Below are 19,714 nucleotides of genomic sequence, written 5' to 3' on the forward strand. Positions count from 1 at the left end.
CATGCTGGGGACAACGGTGTGAAGCTACATCTTATAAGAATACACTGAGGAGATTAGGCAGTGCCAGCTAGGGGAGTTTTATAGCTGAAGGATGTAAATTGCAGACATGCACATAACTAAGCTCTATCACTTGCTGGCTTGGATAGGATGCATTGCAAATGCAGTGTCACAAAACACCACCCCTCTGTTTCTGGAAGTGACATCAACTCAAGAACTGTGCTTTCAGAGCTAGATGAGAGGTTCGACTCCTCGGAGGAACTTTACCCATTTTTCTATGCACCACTCATTCAGCACTCAGCAGGCCAATGCTTAGTGGCTGAACTCTTATTACTCCTGGATACTTTCACTTCCCAGTATTGGCAGCTACAGTTTATCGAGCAGATGAGATATCACACAACTGACTTATGGTATTAGAGCACAGTGCCACTCTTAAACATACAGAACGCTTCAGTACGACCCTTAATACTACCAGTATGAATGAAATTTGTGTTGAACACAAGTCAGAATTTGAGCATTGATGGTGACAAACTGTTTTGTATAGACTCCTATTTTGCTCTATGTGGCTATAGGCCTGCTGTAACGGCAGGGGTTAAAGGGGTTGTCCCGAGGCAGCAAGTGGGTCTATACACTTCTGCATGGCCATAATAATGCACTTTGTAATGTACATTGTGCATTAATTATGAGCCATACAGAAGTTATAAAAAGTTTTATACTTACCTGCTCCGTTGCTGGCGTCCTCGTCTCCATGGTGCCGACTAATTTTCGCCCTCCGATGGCCAAATTAGCCGCGCTTGCGCAGTCCGGGTCTTCTTCTTTTCTGAATGGGGCTCCGTGTAGCTCCGCGTAGCTCCGCCCCGTCACGTGCCGATTCCAGCCAATCAGGAGGCTGGAATCGGCAATGGACCGCACAGAAGCCCTGCGGTCCATGGAGACAGAGGATCCCGGCGGCCATCTTCAGCAGGTGAGTATGAAGACGCCGGACCGCCGGGATTCAGGTAAGCGCTGTGCGGGTTGTTTTTTTAACCCCTGCAGCGGGGTTGTCTCGCGCCGAACGGGGGGGGGGTTTAAAAAAAAAACAAAACCCGTTTCGGCGCGGGACAACCCCTTTAAGCCATCGCTGATCTTTCAGCATGCTGAAAGATCATCGATCAGTTATCAGGAATTCGCAGCGGAATACAGCTGATAGTATTGTTTCAGCTGTATCCCGCTCCCTGAAGACAGGAGGGATGTGAAGAACACATCTGTCCAGCTGTGTTCTTAATCCCCCACTCGGAGCACTCGGCTGTATAACAGCCGGGTGCTCCAAGCGGGGAACAGCTGGATGCAGAAGACAAGTGGCCCCGCTTGTGTTCTGCATCCTCCGCTCAGAGCGCTCAGCTGTATAACTGCCAGGCGCTCCATGCAGAGAACAGCTGGATGCAGAAGACAAGGGGCCCTGCTTGTGTTCTGCATCCTCCACTCAGAGCGCTCAGCTCTATAACTGCCAGGTGCTCAATGCAGAGAACAGCTGGATGTAAAAGACAAGCGGCCCCACTTGTCTTCTGCATCCCCCACTGGGAGCGCAAGGCGATCGCTCAACGTTTGAGCGATCACCTCACGCTGTAAAAGCATACAACGATTATCGCTCAAAAGATTTTTTGAGCGTTAATCATTGTGTCTAAACCAGGCTTAAGATAGGGCAGAAACAATGGAGAAGATTTATTAGAACGCCCTAAAAATATCTGTTACCCACAGCAACCAATCACAGCTCAGTTTTTATTATAGTGCATTTGGAAAATGAAACTGTGACTGTAACTGGTTCCCATGGGCAATAAATACACTTCATAAATGTCCTCCAATAGCTTCAGAAGCACTCTATACATGGGGACATTAAGAAGAACAAAGGTGGAGTGTGGTTGGGGAGGGGAGGTAGCTGCCAGGAAGGATTTGATAGATACGGATGTAATCCCGTAGTTCACAAGAAATCATCCACACGAAGATGACCGATTTGCGGTTCTGGACCGGGGGTCAGTGTAGCATCACATCACCCAGGTGCCCATAATAAAAGAGTTCAAAATGTCCGGATGCAATTGAGCCGAAACAAACAACACTGCTGCAGCACTGCCGGCGAGTCTACATTATATGTGCAGAAAAATAAAAATACTGGAGTGCTTCTTTAATTTGTAGGGTTTTTTTCCAGTTTGGATAACTCCTAATAACTATTGAGACTAATGTTGTTACTAGAGGGAAGAGGAAGATGCTTGCGCATCAATTCTCTTACATGACTCCATTTTTGCCTCTTATTGTCATCAGCCATCTCTCTGTCTGGTGTGCTCAGCAACTACATCAAGTCCAAAATGGCTTTTAGGACAAGGGTGGCCGGCCTGTGTAGTTATTGAGAGCAGCATGTGAAGTTTTTTTCATCAAGGCTGTAGAAAAGTAAGGGTGGTTTCACATCTGCACTGGAACTTCCGTTTGGAGATTCCGCCGCACCTTCGGCACAAAACACTGGAAGGAAAAGTGCTGCGTTTTCTCTTCTGGCTAAAAGCCGGGCAGCTGAGTGGACAGTGAATGGGGTCCGTCTGGCGCTGGCCGTCTGGCCATGGAATCTTAAAGGGGTTGTCCCGCGCCGAAACGGGTTTTTTTTTTTTTCAACCCCCCCCCCGTTCGGCGCGAGACAACCCCGATGCAGGGACGTACAGACAGCTTACCGGAGCGCTTACCTTGATCCCCGCGCTCCGGTGACTTCTATACTTACCTGTGAAGATGGCCGCCGGGAACCTCTTGCTTCGTGGACCGCAGCTCTTCTGTGCGGTCCACTGCCGATTCCAGCCTCCTGATTGGCTGGAATCGGCACGTGACGGGGCGGAGCTACACGGAGCCGCTCTCTGTCACGAGCGGCTCCATAGAAGAACACAGAAGACCCGGACTGCGCAAGCGCGGCTAATTTGGCCATCGGAGGCCAAAAATTAGTCGGCTCCATGGAGACGAGGACGCTAACAACGGAGCAGGTAAGTAAAAAACTTTTTATAACTTCTGTATGGCTCATAATTAATGCACAATGTATATTACAAAGTGCATTATTATGGCCATACAGAAGTGTATAGACCCACTTGCTGCCTCGGGACAACCCCTTTAAGCTCTATATTAATATCTAAACATATACCTGAAATAAAAACACACAGATGCCAGCATGGATTTGAAAGGCCCCGGCCTTTATTTTAAACGGGGTTACCTTATAAACATTAATAACTCAAAAACCCAACATATATAACACGTAGACTGAGTCCTACATACTCGTCTACACCAATAACCAATCTTTAATCCATCTTTATACCCACCCGCAGGAGGCGGGCAGCATTCCCCCATTTAAACATGCCATGACAAGTAGGAAGCTAAACAAGAGGGCGGGCGGGAAAGACAATCTTATGGTGCTGTACAAAAAACTGAAGCCCCCGTCCTGTCAACCCCTCCTTATATCAGCTTTCTCTCACAATCATTCCCACTAGTCAGCTCTTGTTGATGGCCCCAAGCCTCACAGAAGGATCCCTCAGGCTTCTTCCCGACATTTTCTTCAGACCAATCACCATCCATCCTAGGGCCCCAAAGCTTCCCTGGCAACCTACAGGACCTTCCAGCCTGCTCACAGCTGACCCTGTAGTGAACTCAAAGAACATCTATTAAATACCTACCTAATAAGCCAATACTCTAATAACGAACGCCAAAAGACCTTTTACAACCATTTCCGCTCAGATTCCATGAGTCTTCAGACCCTAATTGGCCTTCGGCTGTACATGAGATTCCCCTCTCCCGCTCCCTGAACGAAGCAGGAAAGTGGAACCCCTGCTATCGGTGTGAAACCACACTTAGACTACATTCACACAGGCAAGAAGCTCACATAAGTTTTGTGCGTTGCAGGGCACACGGATATGAACTCCATTCTTTTGAATGAACTTATTCACATGAGCCATTATTTTTCCTCTCATAGTGATGCTGCGAGAATGAAAATCGCAGCATGTTCCATCTTTTGTAGTTCCTTCGGAACACCTCGTCCATTGTTTTTAATGGCACCTTAGAAGGCATTGCATGGCACCTGCATATCATGTTATGTGCATGCAAATGTGCTGTTTTCTATTGAAATCAATGCAAAACACTTGGAATCATTTGACGTACACGAAACAAACGCTGAAGAATTGCGATTTCACAGAAATAACGAGGTATTTCTGAATGAAAAACGCCTCACATCAGCATGCAAAACGCACGTTGGCAAGTGAGTTTCTCAGCCCTATATTGCACTCACCCATGTGAATGTAGCCTTATGTGTAAAGAGCAGTGGTGGCAAACACACGTGGCATCGCCCCAGCACAGATGACAGTCAGGTAAACGATTACACGAGCGCTGTCATCACCGCTAAGGTCGATTTTGCAGGTGGGTGACAGAGACTTGCCCCACATGCTTCATTGTCACATACACAAGCCAAAATTATTTTTTTGAGACACTTTGCTCTAGGTAAGGCCTCATGTCCACCGGCGGGTCAGATTCCACATACGGGAGCCCGCAGCAAAACGACCCTGCCTGTGGCTCAGCACTGTGTGTACCTGTCCGTGTCTTCACTGTGGATGTGCGTGGGCCCGCCCGCGCACATGCGCAGTAGGTGTTTTTTTAAAATTCTAAATCCCGCTTAACGCGTCCGCAGCAAAAGGGAGCATGCTGCGATTTGTTTTCCGGACCAAAAGGTCCGCAAAACAAATCTGCATGCTTAAATTCAGCTACGGATGCCCATGTTTCTTTATGGGCAGCTTGAACTGTGGAACGTCCGCGCGGTTGCCCTGCACGGATTCTGCAATTCAAGTCCACCCGTGGACATTGGGCCTAACACTTCCTGTATTTATTATAATAGAGGAGCCCGATGCAATCACATTATGTAGTTACACATTTATAAGAGTAGGATGTACACATGCATTCAGCAGAAGGAGCATCAAGCCAATCTCTGTATTGTATTCTGTGCTTGGAAATAAGTGGTTTTTCCAGAATTAACATTCACAAATATACATTCAGAAGTTCCAATAATGTCGCAGCACTAGGAATACTAGTAATGTGATACTACTGAAATACTCACCGGGCTTTCAGGTTATTGAGACATTGTAGAGAATGCGGCTTGAATTCTATGAAAATGTCATATTTTGGATCAGCTTGTATTTTCACCTTGTTTAACACACATAAAAAAATAGAACTGACAAAATACTGAAACATTCAAAACTCTGAGCGACTATTTTACAAGTCAGGGGCTCGGGTCACTTTTTTATAAAACAAATGCCAGAGCTTAAACTTTTCCGAAAAATGTTGTGGTTCAGTAGTGGAAGGAAAATGAGAGGAGGTAGGAAATGTGTTGGCAACAGAAAAAAAAATCTACATATTTGTTTCAAAATATACACTCATATATATTTCTATATACACAGCTATAGACTTATGAGCTTGGACTGCTCACTTCATCATATCGGACTTGTCAACGGATGAGATGACAGGACTGGTCCAGTGCAGAGTCGTTGAATCTCATCCAGATCCTCTAGCGCCATTATGGTACATTCGAGGTTGAGGTCACATCCAGACATCCATTATATATTAACAAGAGATTTTTGAAGAGTTCTTGGCAGTAGAGCAGTAATAGAAAAAGTGCATTGCTGGAGTGAAGTTCCGTAAGACTCCATAGGGTCAGAAACTTGGTGAGCATGAGATGATGACCACCATAAGCCGTCAATATCCCAGCTGAAGAGGTGATGTTTAACCAACATGTCTTGTACCCCTTCTTTAATGGCTTCTTCTCCTTGCCCTGTAAGATTGTGGCTTGTGTGGCGCAGAGTGTAAGCTCTCATGCATGACCTGAAGGTTGCAAGTTCAATCCCTGTATGGTTCAGGTAGCCAGCTCAAGGTCAACTCACCCTTCTGAGGTCGTTAAAATCAGTACCCAGCTTGGTGGGGGGTAATAAATAAAAAAAATTGGCTGAAAGCCCTGCAGAATAAGTTGGCGATATACAAATAACAAGTTACATTTTACTGAGATATTACATTTTATGGATTTGTGTGTGACATATACATAGTATGCAAATCTCACTTCTTCCTTAAAAAACAGCTGCAAAATCTACTCTTTTACAGTAGTAGGACACAGACAAGAAGCAGCTGCCTCCTCTGCCGAGGTGGAGAGAACGTCACAAATCCTCAGTTGGCAGCCACTTCCTAGCTGTCACATAATCTATGGATTGTGTCCATTATTGCAGCTTAGCTACATAGAAGTAAGGGTGCGGGCAGACGAGCGTAGGCGTATTTACGTTCGCACGAGCGCAACGTATAATTGCCCGAGCGATCGTTTTTCACCGATCACGACCAGAGCTAGAAAGCGTATTTTCGTTTGTTCCTACTTTGCAAACGGTCTTTTCGGCGATCGAATATGCGTTGGCGCGTATTTCGGTCGCATATGTTCCGTTTTTTTTTGAATTGCCGTTTTTACGCGCCGTAAAATCGCCCATGTGAATGAATACATTCGAAACCATTGCCTCAGATGGTCACGTATATACGTTTGGTCGCAAAAACGCGCCGTTTATGCGCTCGTCTGCCCGCACCCTAAATGTGACTGAGCTACATTACCACACAGGTATGATGGACAGGTGTGATGCCATTTTGGGGGAAGAGAAGCAGCCATGATTTTCTAATCCTGTAAACCCCATTAACACTTCCTGGCAATGTAGTGAAATAGGGACACTTCGGCATAGCACAGTTCTGGAGTACCACAGATACAATGCCAATGGGGAAACTAGGAGGGACGTTTATTGGACAACTGTAGTTGACACTATGATGGACACTGTAGGGGGAATGGATTCTGTCATGCCTTAGTTGCCAAAAATACTTTAATCATCCCTTAGCAATATTTCAGTTTTCCCTTCAAATGTAGCATTTGATTTAAAGGGGTTGTCCACTTTACATTTTATTATTAACTATTAACTTACTAATGTTCTTTTTATTTATGCAAAAGTCCATTGTGCTGAGTTTATAAAGCTGCGCCCCCTCTTGCCCCTCATCCTGTCCGGACTGCTCCTCCAACTATAAGATGGCTAACTATGAAAAGGCATGTGACCACAGACTTTGCTCAGCCTTCTCTGTGCCTGCATGCTGTGTACCACTATGGAGGAGGCTGAGTGACATCTATGGCCCATATTCAGCCATCTTATACACCCCTTTAAGAGTCATTTGCTCTGGCAGTATGATATTTCCGGAAGATCAGTAATGTCAGCTGGCTACTGTGGTTCTAGAGTAAAAGCACCTAAAAAGGGCCCATAGGCTCCACATTATGTTATGTTCCTCTGGATATTATAAATTATTTAAGGGGTTTTAGATAGAATAGCAGCCAATAGAGGACACAGTTGTGAAAGAATCCCTGGTAACTGCAGGAAACTTTCTCCATACACATTATAACCATCTGCTTCCGTTCACACAGCTATTGCAGATTATAGAATTCGGGTCAGCTGCAGTTCAGTGGGAGCCGTGTGAGGCCATAAGCCCCTCCTAGTTGTCATATAACAGGATATACAAGGTATTTGAAGCTAAGGCCCCCTGTCCACAGACGTGATTTCGCCCGCGGTAAATTGCCATCAAATCACGCCGTCGGAAGCTTTCCATAGCATTGCTATGGAAAGCGCCGGCCCCCTGTCCACAAGCAGAGAATCATTGTGATTCTCCACTTGCAGTATGCTGCGAATTGCAGCGATTCTCCGCGGTCAGCCTGTCAGATAGGCTGACCGGCGGAGATTCGTCTGCGGCTCCTGCTCCCAGGCGGCTCCCGTGGACAGGGGGCCTAAACTGCTATAAAGATATATTATGACAATAAGTAGCAGAGTTTTTTACAATCAGAATGTGAACATTCAGGTGTCAATGTTTTGGGACACTGGCAGCTGATGTTTCATAACAATGTACTGGTGGTTCAAGAGCTATGCATAACCTACTATAGTCATGGGCGTACAGAGAACTCATAGGGTCTCATAGTCAAAACTCAGATTTGGAGCCTACCAGGCTTCTCCCCTCATATTATATCAGTCACTAAATAATAGTCCAATACACAGTAAGGGCCCATGTGTAAACCGCTGCATGTATCACACAGCCTTTTACCACCAAGTGACCCGGCTATCAATGTATTGCACATGGACAGTGTTTAATACGCAATCTACAGAGAATAGGGTTGTACGTGCATCATAGACGGTAAAATAGAACATGCTACGTTCTTTTTTGAATATTTGCAAATGTGAATGGATCAATAAAAATCAATGTACTTTCAATGACTCCATTCACCGCGAATGAGCCCTAATAGTGATTACAGTCCAGTTACCTCCAGTGATTGGTAGTGTTCACTTTCCTGTTTCTTCCTTATCTGGGACCAGACCACCATGAAAGCTTTTTCGAGGCACAACTCATCTCTACACAGTCTCCTCATCCTGTAGCTACCACTCAGTAACGCCTTTAGTACTAGTGTCCTCACAAAGTATAGCAGTAGTGTCCCCTCTTATTAAGAAATGTTGACCCTGTGGCCCCCCCAAAGTGATAGTGCCCCTTTCTGTGGCCCCACAGACCCCCCATCCCCTTAGGTATCGTGCACCTTCCGTGGCCTCCTTAGACATCATGCTTCCTTCCGTCACCCGCCCTTACATAGCATACCCCCTTTACATATGCCGCTGTTGAGATATAGTTCCTCCGTTGTATAGCCCAATTTAGACATACTTCCTGCCTCTGTTCACAAAGGTGTGGCAGCAGTATGAGTTACAGTCACACAACACTCTTATCAAGCTTTAGGGAGTATATGCAAAGTAGGTCTCTTATAGTAGATTTTGAAAGTAAAATGGGTATTTTTCCACCAAGTATGCTTATTTTTGGAACGCCCCCTACCTCACAAGACACGTCCCTTTAAGGTGGAACAACCAGTGACATGGCCCCCATGAATAGGACTTCATCTCGCTGGGGTGAATGAACTGCAATTCACACTGGTAACTTGCATCAAATGCATTCCTGCCACACATCTAATGTGCAGTCGTGACCAATGGGACCCAGCGAGCCTTTTCTAGGTACCGCATGGTCAGCATATGCTAACATGATTCAGAAGATGCGGTCCTTACATCACGTGTCCACAGGTCACATGACTGCACATCATGTCACACTGTAAGGGGTGTCACCCTTTAAATCACTGGCCTGGCCACGTGACCCAGGGAAGAGGTGGAATTCAAATGGTCGCAGCGATATAGTTTATCTGTATAAAACAGTCAGAAACTTGTGCTTGATAAAGGAGGCAGGCGTGTTATAAGGACCTACGACACGTGTTGCACTTTCTGTGCTGCACATCAGGACTGTTTTTAGCCTGTTATTTCCTTGATCACCAGCTTACCATTCTATCCTCAGGCAGATAATGAAACAGAAATGCAGCAGGGACAAGTGAAGAATTCTCAAGGTAAGTAGATCAGGAAATGTAGTACTTTAGAATTTTGAGTACATTTTTTAAAAACTCGTCTTATTCCAGGTGAAGAACCTTCATATGTTGATCAGGGTGAAGAGTGGATACAAAAAGCTCTCACTCTGGAGGATCTGATCAGTCCATCAATTTTCATGTACGCTTGCTGCTGGATTCTCCCACAGATCCCAAGAGATCACCAAGTCCAACCGGAGGGGCAGTAAGTTCAGTCTACTGATCAGTTCAAGTCTCCAGTTGCATCATCCTTGATTTTCTTTTTAGCCCAGCCAACATCTCCCAGACGCACATATAGCTGCCAGTTTGCAGCTGAAATAATGACCAAACTGAAGAGAAGTCTGGCACATGCAGGTAGCATAAATCATACCTTTATTCTATACAGTCTAGAATATCCTGTTGTGAGCCATGTCATAGTGTTCTAAATCTAACAAGGTTTGGCTTTTATGCTGCCTGGATGTGCCGAACTTCTCTTCAGTAAAGTCAGTTTAGCCGCTGAGCGTTAGGTCCCTGCTTCTGCTGTATTTGGTCCCTGTTGTCTCGACTCTCGGCCCTGAAGGAAGGTCCCCACTGCTGCTGTAACTGTGCATGGGCTCTGCAAGGCCGCACCCTCCTCCTGCACATACCCATACCACAAATCGCATTCCCCGCAGCAGGGGCTGAAGAAGCCCCCCACCCTCACTGTCTTTGAGCGCAGAGGGCTCACTGCCAGCGCAATCGCTCCCCCCCATGTCTGCATGTCACCGCTCAGCGTGGTGGGAAGCAGGGAGCCCACAGCGCCGCACACCTTAACAAAAAACTGAATGCAGGAGGACAGTGCGGCCCTAGGGGGCCCATGCACAGTTACAGCAGCAGCGGGGACCTTCCTTCAGGTCCGGGACCTGGGACAACAGGGACCAAATACAGCTGGGACAGCAGGCACCTAATGCACAGCAATAGCAGCTGCGGACAGCCACAGATACTTACAGCACCAGCAGGGCAGCAGCAGCCAACTTCCATCAGCAAGACGAGCCTGGACAGCTGCAGATTAGTGGGCTGCCAGGACACGCAGGGGAGCGTTGTCTGCAGCCAATGAGGTACAGGGGGCGTTACCCCTGTCAGTTGTCTCTACCAGGAGTTCCTGGTGGCGTCAAGATACAATAATACCCATACACTGTATATGAGATACAGTGTATGGGTATTATTACACATTATGGTGCGTTTAGACCGAACGATTATAATCAACAATCATTGCATTGAATGGCTGTGATTGGTTCATCAAGCGCTGCAGTGATTGGTTCTCGAGCGCCGCGGCTCAGCCAATCAGAGCCAGTGTTTCCTGGAGGCAGAATTTTTGAACTCCCTGGCCAAGAAGCGGCGGCTGCAGACTACAAACAAGTGCGGCAGAACTGCCGCAGGATAAGTGTGGCAGAGTGGACAGCGCCTCTTACATAATGTATTGTTTTTTGAAATGTAGCTAGAGTTTATATTTCATGCCCCACCGAAAATCCCAGCAAAAGAGCACTACAAAGTCGTGCAACTTTATAGTGCCTGTGAAAATGCAGCGATATCGCACAGAACACAGCTGCAATATTGCCGTCACCCGTGTAAGACGCCTTAAAGGGGTTGTCCCGCGAAAGCAAGTGGGGTTCAGCACTTCTGTATGGCCATATTAATGCACTTTGTAATGTACATCGTGCATTAATTATGAGCCATACAGAAGTTATTCACTTACCTGTTCTGTTGCTAGCGTCCCCGTCTCCATGGTGCCGTCTAATTTCAGCGTCTAATCGCCCGATTAGACGCGCTTGCGCAGTCCGGTCTTCTCCCTTCTAAATGGGCCCGCTCGTGCCGGAGAGCTGCTCCTCGTAGCTCCGCCCCATCACGTGTGCCGATTCCAGCCAATCAGGAGGCTGGAATCGGCAATGGAACGCACAGAGCCCACGGTGCACCATGGGAGAAGACCTGCGGTCCACCGTGGGTGAAGATCTCGGCGGCCATCTTTGCAAGGTAAGTAAGAAGTCACCGGAGCGCTGGGATTCGGGTAAGTACTATCCGGTTTTTTTTTTAAACCCCTGCATCGGGTTTGTCTCGCGCCGAAAAAAAAAAAAAACGTTTCGGCGCGGGACAACCCCTTTAAGTTTACAGTTCTAAAATCCCAAGTCCTTTTCCATGTCAGTGTTCCCCATTTAGTGTGTACTGGTGACGTGTATTTCCCTGCCCATGTGCAGAACCTTGCATTTATCAGTGTTGGTTAATATTAAGGCCCAATGTCCACAGGCGGATTTTAATTAGAAAATCCGCACGGGAGGTCCGCAGCTCCAGCTGCCCATAGGGATGCATTAGCATCAGCAGGGCAATTTAATGCATGCAGATGCGATTTTTTTCCCCCAGCGTGTAGATCGCACGCGCGAAACAAAAAAGCAGCATGCTCCATTTTTCTGTGGATCCCGCAGGGACGGCTTCCATTGAAGTCAATGAAAGCAGTGCTACTCACTGCACAGCCATAGCTGTCATTATGGCTGTGCCGCAGATGTGCGGGAAAACAGGAGATTCAAAAAAGAAAGCACGGCACATGCACATGGCACACCGCCAGTGTGCCAAGCGCATCCGCTGCGCAGAAGAAAGAAGATCCGGTTGCGACGAAGGAAAGCTCCACAGCATCTGTAAAATGTCATTTTGGCCTCATGGCTGCAGGCACAGGAGGGAACCGCTGCAGGATTCCATACTTGGAAACCGTGCGTGCCTGCGGACATCAGCCCTAAGTCCAAAATGTCTCCCTAGTTGAATCCTGTACAAGATGGGTAAGGTAATTATCTTTTGTAATCAATAGGAAGTTGTCACCTTTATGAGATCTGCAGGTTTCGACTTCCGAGTTGCAAATGCGGATAGTTAAAGTTCCCCATAATAATTACCTTTTTGTGATTTGCTGCTTCATCAGTTTGTTTCAATAACAGATTTTCAGTGCTTTTGTTATATTTGGTAGCCTATAGAAAACCCCTATGAGGATTTTATTGTAGTTTTTCCCTCCATGTATTTCTACCCATAGAGACTCCACATACCCATCTTCCTCCCATAATGTGGGCTTTAAACAGGATTTTACATAAAGACAAACCCCTTCCCCTTCCAGCTTTTACGATCCCTTCTGAACAGACTGTAACCCTATAAGTTTATGACCCAGTCACAGCTTTCATCCAACCAGGTCTCAGTTATTCCCACTACGACATTGGTTTCCTCAGACATTATTACTTCTAGTTTGTTAACCTTATTGGTCAGACTTCTAGCATTAGTCACCATACAGTTTAGAGCACGTGTTAAACACAAGGCCCGCTGCCTCATTTTATGTGGCCCACGGCGTGCTGACGGCCGCTTACCACTAAAGCGATTACCAGCTGGGATGGCGCAGCTCACCGCTGGTTATCACTGTTAGCACTGATCCCGGCGCACACTCTGACGTCAGTGTGTAGCCGGGATCCTCCTCCCCTGAGTCCCCTGCTCCTCAATTCCGCAGAAGAGGACTTGGGGAGGAAGCGTGCCGGGCACATATTAACTTTTTCCACAACACTTCTGCGCTATTCAGCAATACCAGCAACCAGATTGGTTCGGGTTGCTGATTGACCAAACAACCAATCAGGTTGCTGGAATTGCTGAATAGGGCAGAAGTGTTGTGGAAAAAGTTAATATGCGTGATGCCAGTGTGCACCTGGGAATTAGCGCGAGCAGAGGGGAGCGGCGCTGACGGCAAGTATATGGGTTGGGGGGTTATTATTACTGAGGGGGGGGGGTTAATATGACTGTGAGGGGTTAATATTACTGACGGGGATGATATTATTACAGAGGGGGGTTAATATTACTATGGGGGGGTTAATATTGCTGAGGGGGATAATATTATTGCGGAGGGGGATAAGTTTACTGTGGGGTTATTACTACTGAGGGGGGTAATATTACTGTGGTGGTCACTATTACTAATCTGGCCACTGTGGGGGTCGCTATTACTAATCTGGCCACTGTGGGGGTCGCTATTACTAATTTAGCCACTGTGGGGGTCAATATTATTATTGGGGCCACTGTAGGGGTCACTATTACTACTGTGGCCACTATAGGGGTCACGATTACTACTGCGGCCACTATAGGGGTCACGATTACTACTGCAAGCACTATAAAGGTCACTATTACTACTGCGAGCACTATAAGGGTCACTATTACTACTGCGAGCACTATAAGGGTCACTATTACTACTGCGAGCACTATAAGGGTCACTTTTACTACTGCGACCACTATCGGGGTCACTATTACTACTGCGAGCACTATAAGGGTCACTATTACTCCTGCGACTACTATCGGGGTCACTATTACTACTGCAGCCACTATAGGGGTCACTATTACTACTGCAGCCACTATAGGGGTCACTATTACTACTGCGACCACTATAGGGGTCACTATTACTACTGCGACCACTATAGGGGTCACTATTACTACTGCGACCACTATAGGGGTCACTATTACTACTGCGACCACTATAGGGGTCACTATTACTACTGCGACCACTATAGGGTCACTATTACTACTGTGACCACTATAGGGGTCACTATTACTACTGCGACCACTATAGGGGTCACTATTACTACTGCGACCACTATAGGGGTCACTATTACTACTGCGACCTCTATAAGGGTCACTATTAGGGCTCATTCACACGGGCGTAATCGTATTTCTGTTGTACAGTACGCTGCGTATTTGCACAATCGGAAATAGCTTATGCCTGTATATTTGGGCACGCAAAAAAGAACGCAGATGGGCCCACTGAGATGGTGCCCAAATATGCAGTGAGTACACAGGTTTCCTGCGCATTCACCACGTATTTGCGCGGCCCATTCACTTCAATGGCCTATTGGGGTGTGCAGTACACAACAAAATAGGTCATGCTGTATGAAAATATACATTATGTGAATGAACTCAGTGAAATCAATGGCTCTATTCACTGCATATTATGTAAGCAAATACGCTTGTGTGAACGAGCCCTTACTATACTGTCTTACAACTGGCCCTTTGAAGGTCACCATAAGCCTGATGTGGCCCTCAGTGAAAATGAGTTTGACACCCCTGGTTTAAAGGTTTTGTTTTTATGTGTATCCCTACTAACTGTTCTGCCAGTTCTAACCCCTCCCACCGCTCCACCTCCACGTGTTGGACATGGTACAGGTAGCATTTTAGAAAATACTACTTTGCAGGTCCTTGCTCTAAGTTTACATCCTAGTTCCCTGAAACCATTTTTAAGGACCCTCTACCTACCTCTAACTCAGTCATTGGTCCCAATGTAATCTGTAAACCTGATGCGTCTTCCCGCCACTACTCATTTTGTGTTATGTCACTGCCAATCTTGGGAATGGAGGCCCCGTGTCCCCCCTACTCCTCACTGCACCCCCTTCCCTAATAAGGAGGAGAAGGCATGGAGTGCTGGTGACGCAAGCGCACTGACACTCCATTCACTTTCAATGGGACGGCGGAGACACCCCAGTGCCTGCGGCTCACCTAATTCTAGTAGCCTCATTGAAAATTAATGGAGCGTTGACCGTGCATGTCAGCCATTGCTCCATTCATTCTGGTTGAAGTGTCCTCCGCATTGACAGTGGGGGACAGGGGTGCCCCCCATGATCAGTCCTGTCGCATTGACAGTGGGGGACAGGGGAGCCCCCCCCATGATCAGTCCTGTGGATAGCAGATAACTCGTGGCTCTGATACGACTCCTTTAATTCGCTGACACTAACTCCTGCGCAGCTCCGCAAGCATCACACTGCCTCCATGTACTTTCCACATCAGCTCCCGGTCACCACACTCCTCCACACAGCCCCCTACTGTACCGTCTAACTTTCCCCCCTGCCTGACACTTCCACATCTGCTTCCCACCAGCCGCACCTGCTCCAGAGCCCGCCTCTGCCAGAAAGTCATGTGACCGGGGGATGTCACGCGACCTTCTGACGTCAGACCTCCCTTTAGCCACTCCACTCTATCCTCTACCTTGTGGGCAGTGACTGAAGCGGCCGGGAAGTGCGGTGAGTATAGGCGGGTTCTTATGGGTTTTTGACTGCTGACCGGGTGTTAGAGTAGCATCGGGGACCGGTAGAGGGGCCCCAAACCCGGGTGACATGACAGCGCTCTGCTAATGTGATTCTATTACACAGGGACTTGTACATGGCCGTCCTGCAGACATTGTGAATAGAAGGCTGGTGTGCCGGAGTATTGGACGTTACCTGGCAACCCTGTGTGCTGAACAATGTCTTCTAAGAATGGAGGAAGGAGGAAGCGGGCTCAGCCGGAGGAGACCTCCACAGAGTACACGGTATTTGCGCTGATGAGCGAGCTGCACGCCAGAGGGATCGAGAAAGGTGCGTACCAATGGTGCCTGCGCAAGAACGCCGATCCCAAGAAGACGGTGATTGTAGTGTTTATCCCAGCCGACATGCCGGATGTGGTGATCTGCACTATTATGGCCAGAGCCCTGAACCGCGGGCTGGTGAGGATCGTGGACTCTACCAAGTCGGAGACCAGTGAGTACCAGTCCATACTGGTAGAGGCCGAAGAAGAGATCGGGGACAACTCCCACCCAACTCTTATCAGCTGTGACGATTGCCCACTGCGGTACTGGGTTATGGTGGCCCCTGTAGAAGACAATGGCGTTCAGATGAATGATTCAATAGACGACCTCCTAGGAAACGCTTCTCCCCTTGTAAAAAATTCCCTAACCCGTAAAGACGCCCAGACGGCCAAGGATGCACCCGCTTCGAAGGGCGCCCAGACGGCCAAGGATGCACCCGCTTCGAAGGGCGCCAAGGATGCACCCGCTTCGAAGGGCGCCAAGGATGCACCCGCTTCGAAGGGCGCCAAGGATGCACCCGCTTCGAAGGGCGCCCCGACCGCCAAGGATGCACCCGCTTCGAAGGGCGCCCCGACCGCCAAGGATGCTCCAGCTTCGAAGGGCGCCCCGACCGCCAAGGATGCTCCAGCTTCGAAGGGCGCCCCGACCGCCAAGGATGCTCCAGCTTCGAAGGGCGCCCCGACCGCCAAGGATGCTCCAGCTTCGAAGGATGCTCCAGCCTCGAAGGGCGCCCCGACCGCCAAGGATGCACCCGCCTCGAAGGGCGCCCCGACCGCCAAGGATGCACCCGCCTCGAAGGGCGCCCCGACCGCCAAGGATGCACCCGCCTCGAAGGGCGCCCCGACCGCCAAGGATGCACCCGCTTCGAAGGGCGCCCCGACCGCCAAGGATGCACCCGCTTCGAAGGGCGCCCCGACCGCCAAGGATGCACCCGCTTCGAAGGGCGCCCCGACCGCCAAGGATGCACCCGCTTCGAAGGGCGCCCCGACCGCCAAGGATGCACCCGCTTCGAAGGGCGCCCCGACCGCCAAGGATACACCCGCTTCGAAGGGCGCCCCGACCGCCAAGAATGCACCCGGTTCGAAGGGCGCCCCGACCGCCAAGGATGCTCCAGCCTCGAAGGGCGCCCCGACCGCCAAGGATGCTCCAGCCTCGAAGGGCGCCCCGACCGCCAAGGATGCTCCAGCCTCGAAGGGCGCCAAGGATGCCCCTGCTTCAAAGTGTGCCCCGACTGCCAAGGATGCACCCGATTCGAAGGGTGCCAAGGATGCACCCACTTCAAAAGACACCCCTGCAGCCAAGAAGGATGCTTCTCCTTCAAAAGCCGCTGCAGCTGCCATAGATGCTGTATGTGCTGGTATGGACATTCCCCTTGCTACTAAGAATGCTACCACTGCCACTATGGATGCTACCCCTGGAGCCAAAAACCTTTCCCTATCAACGGCCACCCCTGCCATTAAGGACTGTAACTATGCAAAGAAGCATGATTCTCCTAAGATAATTCCAGCTGTGATGGACAATCTGCTTGAAGAGGGGCCCCAGACTGTTAAAGTTGGTACCCCTGTAAGAGTTATCTTTCCGGCAAAGGACTCCCTTCCGGCAGATACATACTCACCGGCGAAGGACTTTTCCCCCATAAAGGGGCTTTCAGCTACTAAAGATCCTTCTTCTACAAAGGGGCTTCTAGGTGGGACAGAACCTTTCCTTGCTAAAGACCTACCATTGAAAATCGATAATCAATTTTATAGGTCAACAAACGAAGAAAGTCTACCAACACGATCTGAGAACAGCGAAAGTTTCGGAAGAGTGTTAATAAAGCCAAAAACAATTTTTAACTTTGGAAATCATGGTAGGCCTGAGGCTCCCACTCTGAGCTTACCTGAGACAGCCATAAAAGCAAGATCTGATGTCTCCTGGGAAGGTGAGATGTTAAATGGCCAATAACGAGGTTTTCACATGGAGAATTTGTAAGAAACTGTTCTGCAGATGAAGTTCTTTCAGCTTTTAGGGTGCAAATGAGACAAGAAGCCGTTAGCTGCTGCCGCCAGACCATGCTTTTATTGTGGGTATGATTGGCAAGATCAGTAGGTACACAGCTGGCAATCGTTGGCACAGCATTTGTCATCACTCCTGACGTGTCTGTGTTTTTCTGGAACATCTCTTTTTTGGTCTTCTGTGTAGTGTTGTTCCTCAGTTATTCCTCCAAGACATTTATGAATAAATTAACAACTGAGTTTTACCATTCTCCTTATTAAATAGGTGTGCACAGTCCAGCACTGATTACATGGTGTAAGGACACCCCAAACTGGTACCACTCAATTGTTGGAGGGATGACATAATGCAGAGTTCTAGGAGCAGATGCTCCAGAGTTATATTTTGGGAAATAAGAGCCTTTACTACAACAGACAGGTCGGGAGCGGTGACAGGTCCTCTTTAAAATTAGACTTTAACTCTCTTTCACCAATCTTACATCAGCTTAGAGAGATGTAGGTAGCACGCTGGACAGTACAGTTGCCAAGGCAACCGTGCAACAGCTCAGAAAGTCTTGTGCATGTATCCTGTTCTAATTAAGTAAATCATAGAATGATAGAGTTGGAAGGGACCTCCAAGGTCTACTGGTCCAACCCCCTGCTCAATGCAGGATTCCCTGAATCATCCCAGACAGATGTCTGTCCAGCCTCTTTCAAGACTTCCATTGAAGAAGAACTCGCCACCTCCTGTGGTAACCTGTTCCACTCATTGATCACCCTCACTGTCTAATATCTAATCTGTGTCTCCTCCCTTACAGTTTCATCCCATTCCTTGTACAAATAAGAATCGGGCTGATCCCTCTGCACTGTGACAACCCTTCAGATATTTGTAGACAGCTATTAAGTCTCCTCTCAGCCTTCTTTTTTGCAGGCTAAACATTCCCAGATCCTTTAACCGTTCCTCATAGGACATGATTTGCAGACCGCTCACCAGCCTTGTAGCTCTTCTCTGAACTTGCTCCAGCTTGTCTGCTCCAGTATTCCAGACGAAGTGTGACTAAGGAAGAGTAGAGGGGGATAATTATCTTATCTGATCTAGACCCCATGTGTCTCTTAATACATCCCAAAATTGTGTTTGCCTTTTTGGCTGCTGCATCACATTGTTGACTCATGTTCAGTCTATGATCTATTAATATACCCAAGTCTTTTTCACATGTGCTGCTGCTTAGCTCAATTTCTCCCATTCTGTATTTGCTTTTTTTCATTTTTCTTGCCCAGATGTAAGACCTTAAATATCTCCTTGTTAAATACCATTCTGTTAGTCGCTGCCCACTGTGCAAGCTTTTCTAGATCTTTTTGAATACTCTCCCTCTCTTCTCTAGTGTTAGCCATCCCTCATAGCTTTGTGTCATCAGCAAATTTGATCAGTTACTCCTCAATTCCCTTCTCCAGATAATTTATAAAAATGTTGAACAACAGTGGGCCTAGGACAGAGCCTTGTGGTACCCCACTTGATATACAATCACTCAGCCAGCTCTGACTCCACCTAACACTTGCCTTGTCAATCCCATATTTGGTCATTTCTTTCAATAAGTATGGTATGAGATACTTTGTCAAATGCTTTACTAAGGTCAACATATACTATATTCACCGCATTTCCCTGATCCACTCAATCAGTGATTCTGTGATAGAAGGACATTAGATTCGTCTGGCATGACTTGTTTGTTACAAACCCATGCTGGCTCTGGTTAATTACTCCATTTTCATCAAAGTTTAATAATTTGCGCAAAAATCTTTTCCAGATTTAAAAAAAAAAAAAAAAAAAAAAAGGTTTTTTCACTCCATCACATGAGTGAAAACATCGCAAATGTGAATGAAACCATTGAAAATCATTGGCTTCGTAATTCTGCA

General features: G+C 47.7%; 1 protein-coding gene across 3 annotated transcripts in view; it reads left to right on the forward strand.

Annotated features, from left to right (window-relative positions):
* The first annotated feature begins 9,610 nt into the window (after positions 1 to 9,610).
* Positions 9,611 to 19,714, forward strand: part of ZC3H7B (zinc finger CCCH-type containing 7B) — a 97,796-nt gene continuing 87,692 nt past the window's right edge. The window contains exon 1 of one of the 3 annotated variants that reach the window (XM_066596362.1): positions 9,611 to 9,683. Coding sequence is in view for 1 of the 3 variants with exons in the window: in XM_066596360.1 (XP_066452457.1) it covers positions 17,193 to 17,754 (562 nt within the window). In the remaining 2 variants the exon portion in view is untranslated. Of the gene's footprint in view, positions 9,684 to 15,460; positions 15,511 to 16,436; positions 17,755 to 19,714 lie in introns of those variants that run through there. The other 2 variants (XM_066596361.1, XM_066596360.1) reach the window with 2 other exon arrangements.

The sequence above is a fragment of the Eleutherodactylus coqui genome, chromosome 3, assembly GCF_035609145.1.
Source record: "Eleutherodactylus coqui strain aEleCoq1 chromosome 3, aEleCoq1.hap1, whole genome shotgun sequence".
In the NCBI taxonomy this organism is placed as follows: domain Eukaryota; kingdom Metazoa; phylum Chordata; class Amphibia; order Anura; family Eleutherodactylidae; genus Eleutherodactylus; species Eleutherodactylus coqui.